The sequence below is a fragment of the Aotus nancymaae genome, unplaced genomic scaffold (genome assembly GCF_030222135.1).
Source record: "Aotus nancymaae isolate 86718 unplaced genomic scaffold, 86718_ANA_hifiasm-v0.15.2.pri h1tg000021l, whole genome shotgun sequence".
Lineage (NCBI taxonomy): Eukaryota > Metazoa > Chordata > Mammalia > Primates > Aotidae > Aotus > Aotus nancymaae.
In genome coordinates this window covers 12,572,613-12,579,894 of record NW_026988433.1, presented here as the reverse complement: position 1 = coordinate 12,579,894, position 7,282 = coordinate 12,572,613, and the positions used below count along the sequence as shown (strand labels likewise).

At 47.5% G+C, this 7,282-nt stretch overlaps 1 protein-coding gene across 1 annotated transcript; it reads left to right on the top strand.

The window, feature by feature from the left end:
* Positions 1–352: 352 nt before the first annotated feature.
* DYNLL1 (dynein light chain LC8-type 1) lies at positions 353–3,104 on the top strand. The gene is made up of 3 exons (XM_064379482.1): positions 353–476; positions 681–818; positions 2,375–3,104. Exons 2-3 carry the CDS (start codon positions 687–689, stop codon positions 2,510–2,512), a joined length of 270 nt encoding a protein of 89 aa, XP_064235552.1. The 5' UTR covers positions 353–476; positions 681–686; the 3' UTR covers positions 2,513–3,104.
* Positions 3,105–7,282: the final 4,178 nt, after the last annotated feature.

Genomic DNA, 7,282 nt, shown 5'->3' with positions numbered 1-7,282 from the left:
AGACTTTCGTTCGAGAGCACACCCTAGGACAACCTCCGTGAATTTGGGATCACTTCCCTTGGCCCCGGCAGAAGCTCCCTTCCTACCTCTCCAGACAGCTGGGTGGTCCTCGCAACCGGGCCGGGGCTCCACCTTCTGGGTGTGTGGGCCTCGCCGCGTGGGGCCTATTGCCTGGGCAACCGACGCCGTGAGAGGTGCATTGTGGTCTGCAACAAAATGCTGGAGAAAGATCCTGAGGGAACCATGGAGTCCATGGACCAATGGAAGAATGCCGTGGACTGCGTCAAGCCAATAGGGACGAGCGGCGAGGGGCGGGGTCGGCGGGAGCAGGGCGGGGCCTGAGCACTAGGCGGCGGCGACTGGCGTGGGGCGGCTTAGATGCGCCACGGCTTCGGTAGCGACAGCAGCTCAATCTCTGAGCAGTGCTAGCACCTCCTCCAGGAGACTGTTGCTGTCAGCCAGCCCCCTTCTCCACGGTGAGAAACTCTAGGGGCCGGGGGTGTCCTCGCTGCCTCATTTCGCTCCCTCCGGACTTAGCCCGCCGCGTAGCCCGCGCTTCCTGAGAAGTGGGGTGGGGGGCGTCGTCCCGTGGTGGCGCGGGCCGCGGGGAGGGTGCGCAGCTAGTGCCTGGGGGGCGCGGCCCAACTCCTCCACCCCTTACCCGGGGCCTTGCCCACTAGGTAACCATGTGCGACCGAAAGGCCGTGATCAAAAATGCGGACATGTCGGAAGAGATGCAACAGGACTCGGTGGAGTGCGCTACTCAGGCGCTGGAGAAATACAACATAGAGAAGGACATTGCGGCTCATATCAAGAAGGTGAGGACGGGCACGGGGGCCGAGGCGCAGCCGGGAGCAGGGGGTTCCTTCCCCTTCCCCGATCCTGCGTTCTTAGGGCGCCTGACAGGTCCCGGGAGCACCCCGGGCGTCTCGGGGCGTAGAAGCTTCCAGAAAGGACGCAGATGCGTTTTGCGCTCCTCCGGAGAAGACCAGACCCTAGGCGTCCGAAGTTTTTTTTTTTTTTTTTTTTTTTTTTTTAATTACCCAGCTCGGCGGGGGGAAAGCGCCACCTAGCAACGGTATCTAAGATCAGGGAGCAGCGGTTCCCCCTTCTGTGTGGTTCCTGCGCCGAGGATCCATCTGGGTGTTCCGGAGGGGGGAGCTGCGTGGGTGTTTCCAGCCGGGCCGGGAGGAGATCTTGCCAGCCTTCCAGTAGGGAGTTAGTCGGCAGTTGAGGGAAAGTGGGTGGTGGCGGGGCTGGGGACTGGGGTGGGGGCTTGGTAAATGGCAGTCTGTAGAAAGCTGGCAGGACTGCCAACTTCTCTAGCAATGTTTGCTGGAAGGGAAGAAAGCTGGCAGCCTAAGCCGTGGGAGGGTTCCAGTCGAGAATGGAAGGATGAAAGACTTTAGATGGAACAGAAATAAATGCCTTTTTTGACAAACGCAGCAGTGCGTGCGTCTAGCTTGCAAGAGCGTTACTCCTCTTCATATCTTTAAAAGAGGTTTTCGCACTGCGTGCAGTTAGAGTAGCTAAATCTTGTGTGACTCTCCGCAAACATTTGTAAGAATTTTGTAGAGAAAGATTACCTTTGCTGCCCTCTGCCCCCCACAGGCATTCTACTCCCAGTACCTCTTAGGGTGGGGGAAATAGTAAAGAGTTGTTCCTACAACTTGCTAACCTAATGGACAGGGTAGTAGGTTAGCATCATCCGGATAGTTGTGGAGAGGACGGCTGTTTGGATAATAATTAAGGATAAAATTGAGCCAGTTGACTGTCAGATTCTGTTTACAGCAATGGTGGAGTGCTTAAGTATTGTGTCCCTGAAAATTCAATTTTGATCTGCAATCATTTAGTATACAATGCTGTTTGAAGTTTTATCCTTTTGGAAGTCTTGTTTGAGTGTTGCAGGGGTGCAGTTAAGATCTTTGTGATGAGGAATTGGAAGGGCTAATTTTTTTTTTTTTTTTTTTTTTTAACCATTTTCTTGGATGGTGGGGCATGGCAAATACAGTAGATAGTTTAGTTCTTTACACGGAACATGATAAACTACACCTGTTGATGTCACCTTCTGTCAATGAGTAAGAATACTATAGAAGGTATGAAGGTGTAATTACTGGAATAACAAAGCATTCCGTCTTTAAGGCTGACCTTTCTTCCTTTGACCTCCTCAGCCTCCATTCCCATCTTAGCTCAGACTGCAAGTATGTTTGTATTAATGCACTATGTAGGCGACTTGGAGCTGCGGAACATTCTTTCATTAGAAGAATTTGCAGATGCTAACGTTCTTCCTTTCTGCCCCTACAGGCTCTGGCTTATCCGGGAGGCAAACACCTCTGGTAATTAAAATTCTACTTTTTTTCTTTTTTTCCCCCAGGAATTTGATAAGAAGTACAATCCTACCTGGCATTGCATCGTGGGGAGGAACTTCGGTAGTTACGTGACACATGAAACCAAACACTTCATCTACTTCTACCTGGGCCAGGTGGCCATTCTTCTATTCAAATCTGGTTAAAAGCATGGACTGAAAAGGCTGGGCGTGGTGGCTCACGCCTGTAATCCCAGCACTTTGGGAGGCCGAGGTGGGTGGATCACCTGAGGTCAGGCGTTCAAGACCAGCCTGGCCAACATGGTGAAACCCCATCTCTACTAAAAATACAAAAATTAGCCGGGCGTGGTGGTGCACACCTGTAATCCCAGCTACTCGGGAGGCTGAGGCAGGAGAATCACTTGAACCTGGGAGGTGGAGGTTGCATTGAGCTGAGATCAGGCCATTGTACTCCAACCTGGGCAACAGAGTGAGACTCCATCTCATTTAAAAAAAAAAGCATGGACTGTTGTGCCACACACCCAGTGATCCATCCAAAAACAAGGACTGCAGCCTAAATTCCAAATACCAGAGACTGAAATTTTCAGCCTTGCTAAGGGAACACCTTGATGTTTGAACCTTTGTGTTTTGTACAGGGCATTCTCTGTACTAGTTTGTTGTGGTTATAAAACAATTAGCAAAATGCCTACATTTGTATTTATTTTCTATTCCATATTTCTGCGCCACATTGTTTTCTCTCAAAATCCATTCCTTTTAAAAAATAAATGTTGCAGATGTGTATGTGTGTGAATTACAATTTTTTCAAATAACATAGTGTTGAAGATGGTCACTTGATGAGATCTCCAGGTTGGTTGGGATGAGTCCGTCCTTACAGAAGTAAGTTTCTGTGGGGTATTTCAGTACTCTTAGTCACATTCTCACCCATCCTGCAACTGTTGTGCATGTTGAGAAATGCAATGCATGGCAGAGAAACATTTAAATCTTAGTCCTAATCTGAAAAAAATCAGTGTTTAAGGATATTTGTTAAGACATTGCTACAGAATGTTCTGGGCCTTTGGGCTTGGGTGGTGGTGATGGATGTGTAGTAGTACTTTAAGCTTTCTATGGCTATAAAATGGAAGTAAACTCAAAGTTGGAATAATGAAATGGATTCAAGGACCCTTGGCTAGTCCCCTCCCCTGCCTAGAAAGAAGGGGGCCTTAAAAGGGAAAGTGAATGTTTTTGAGCAGCAGTCTTCATGCTCTCTCTTCTAATAAAGTCTTGGCAGGAATTTATCTAAACAGCGTGCTGTGCTTTGCTTTGCTGTGGTCAGGAACAAGTGTGAATTGATGCCTTTTCCTGAAAAGACCCAATTAAGCTGGGGACACGTAGCCATCAAAGGTTTTCTGCTATCAATTTTAGAGGACTACAGTTTTAGAAAAGCAAATAGGGCGGACCTATAGGTAGAAAGGAAATACGACAGGCTGAAACAACCCACACCCATCTTGGGAAACCGTTCCCATGGATCTCTAAGATGCCATTGGGATTTTTCAGCAGCCAGGCAACTGCTATACGGAAGAGGGCAACAGATTGGAGTTGATGGGTGGTAACTCCCATCGTAAGAGCATTAGGTCAGTAACCTCTTTGGAAGTTTATTTTTCTTCAGAATGTGTGGCTTTAAGAATCCTAGTGAAGTTGTGCTACTTTAGGACTGGAAGGGTTTCAGGGTAGAGGTGCAAAATTTTGAGAGTGTGTGTGTGTGTGATGGAGTTTCACTCTTGTTGCCCAGGCTGGAGTGCAATGGTGCAATCTTGGCTCACCGCAACCTCCACCTCCCAGATTCAAACAATTCTGCCTCAGCCTCCCAGGTAGCTGGGATTGCAGGCATGCGCCACCACACCCAGCTAATTTTGTATTTTTAGTAGAGATGGGGTTTTTCCATGTTGGTCAGGCTGGTCTCGAACTCCCAACCTCAGGTGATCTGCCTGCCTCAGCCTCCCAAAGTACTGGGATTGCAGGTATGAGACACCACGCCTGGCAATTTTGACTTATTTATTGTAGCAGTTTTTTCCCTGCTGTCTGCAAAAAAGGATGAGGTACTATGGAATAAACAGGAGATTGCAATTGGGGTAATTTATGTTTGTTCTTACATAAACAACTGAAAATGTTCCCGTAATTCCATCTTTTTTCTAACTTTCATTTTTTTTTTTGAGACAAGGTCACCTGTTGCCCAGGCTAGAGTGCAGTGTGCAATCACAGCCCACTGCAGCTTCGACCTCCTGGGCCCAAGTGATCCTGTCACCTTAGTTTCCAAAGTAACTGGGACTACAAGTGTGTGCCACCATGCCCAGCTAACTTTTGAATTTTTTGTAGAGCTGGAGTCTCCCTGTGTTGCCCAGGCTGGGTTCAAGCGATCCTCCCAAGGTGTTGGGATTACAGGTATGAGCCACCACACCTGGTTTAATTCATATCTTTTCTATCCCTTTTCCCTCTTTAGTGACCTGGCTCTATTTCTGTTTGAAGCCCACAAATTCCACAAGGAATTTGGCCTCCAAAGCTTTAGCTTGTCCAGTTAAGCCCTAGTCTGAACAGATGATCTGTCTCTAGCTATAGACCCAAAAGCTGATTCAAGACGGATAGTGGGTTTCACCATGTTGGCCAGGCTGGTCTTGAACTCCTGACCTCAGGTGAGCCGCCAAAAAAAAAAAAGACTGCTAGCTAGACATTGACAGTTTTAGTTGAATTTGATCTGTCCCATATTTACTGTCAAGAAGTTGGCAGCTTTTTTGTTTTTTTATTCAGATGTGAGAAAACCACGTTGCTATGGAGATAAGACAGGGTTGATGGTTTATGAAGTTCCTTCCAATGCCTGTTCCTTCCTGTTAATTTCAAAAGCCAATAGGCTCCAGCTGGCTGAAAAGCAAATGTAAGCTGAGTTTTTCTAAGCATTTATCAAATGCTCTTAGCTGCTGTTCTTTGAGAGAGTTGTATATAGCTAGCTGTATCTGGAAGCTTTTCAGTGACAGGGCAAGATCTTGTAAGTGAAGGTACATAAATGATCCTAACTGTGCTGGGCCAGGAAGCAACATATCTGAAGCCCTTTCCCATACCTTTGAACTAAGTTACCCACAAACTGTTAGCCAAGTCACAAACTGATTTTTCTTTTTTGAGACAGGGTCTCATCTCACTCTGTCACCAAGACTAGAGTGCAGTGGCATGATCTTGGCTCACTGCAACCTCTGCCTCCTGGGCTCAGGTGATCCTCCCACCTCAGCCTTCCAAATAGCTGGGACCACAGGTGTGCACCACCACACCTGGCTAATTTTTTAAAATTTTTTGTAGAGATGGGGTTTCACCATCTTGCCCAGGGTGGTCTCAAACTCCTGGATTCAAGCAATCTGCCCTCCTTGGCCTCCCAAAGTGCTGGGATTACAGGTGTAGGCCACTGTGCCGGGCTGATTTCTGCAGTTTCTTAGCAAGGCCCCTTTAAAACCTTAAGATTCATCCACACTCAAAATAGTTAATGGCTGGGTGCAGTGGCTCATGTCTTTAATCCCAGCAATTTGGGAGGCCAAGGTGGGAGGATCACTTGAGCCCAGGAGTTAGCCTGGGCAACACAGGGAGACCCTGTCTCTATAAAGAAAAAAAAGTTATAGCAGCCAGGTACAGTGGCTCACACCTGTAATCCCAACACTTTGGGAGGCTGAAGTGGGCGGATCACCTGACATCAGGATTTCAAGACCAGCCTGACCAACATGGTGAAACCCCATTTCTACTAAACATACAAAAATGAGCCGGGCGTGGTGGTAGGTGCCTGTAATCCCAGCTACGTGGGAGGCCGAGGCAGGAGAATCGCTTGAGCCTGGGAGGCAGAGGTTGCAGTGAGTTGAGATCGCACCACTGCACTCCAGCCTAGATGACAGAGGGAGACCCAGTCTCAAAATAAATAAATAAATTAATTAATTAAAATTAAAATAAAAAAATTAACCAGGCACTATGGTGTAACCCAGCTATTTTGAGAGGCTGAGGTGGGAGGATTGCTTGAGCCCAGGAGTTTAGGCTGCAGTGGGCCATGATCTTGGAGTGATCACAAGTGATCTTGGCTCACTCCAGCCTGAGTGACAGAGCAAGACTCTGTCTCTTAAAAAAATTTATGGCCTCGGCTGGACGTGGTGGCTCATGCCTGTAATCCTAGCACTTTGGGAGGCTGAGGTGGGTGGATCACCTGAGGTCAGGAGTTCAAGACCTGCCTGGCCAACATGGTGAAACCCCATCTTTAAAAAAAAAAAAATTTATGGCCTCATTTTAACATCAGTGGACTGCATTCATGGAGAAGTTTGAAAAATGACAAAAAATGAAAAAGAAAACAGTGGACTATAATGAGACAAGAAGTCATCCCAGCTCCACCTCTGAGTACTGAAGGAGGTTAGCTTATACAGTTTTCAAACTTTTTTTTTGCTATAAAACAAGCTTATGCTTACAAAAAATTTCCTATAAGAGTTTGCTGGTACATTTATTTTCCAACAAGAACTTAGTGAACAGTTTTCTTTCTTTCTTTTTTTTTTTTTTTGAGACAAGTCTCCCTCTGTTGCCCAGGCTGGAGTGCAGTGGCACGATCTTGGCTCACTGTAACCTCTGCCTCCCAGGCTCAAGCAAATCTCCTGCCTCAGCCTCCCAAGTAGCTGGGATTACAGGCACCTACCACCATGCCCAGCTATTTTTGTATTTTTAGTAGAAATGGGGTTTCACCATGTTGGCCAGGCTGGGATTACAGGTGTGAGCCACCGTGCCCAGCCTAGTGAACAGTTTTCTATATGACAAGTACTGGGTCGCATAATAGCTTTTCTTTTTGAGACGGAGGCTTGCTATATTGCCCAGGCTGAAGTGCAGTGGCATGATCTTGGCTCACTGCAACCACTGCCTCCCAGATTCAAGTGATTCCCCTGCCTCAGCCTCCCAAGTAGCTGGGATTTATAA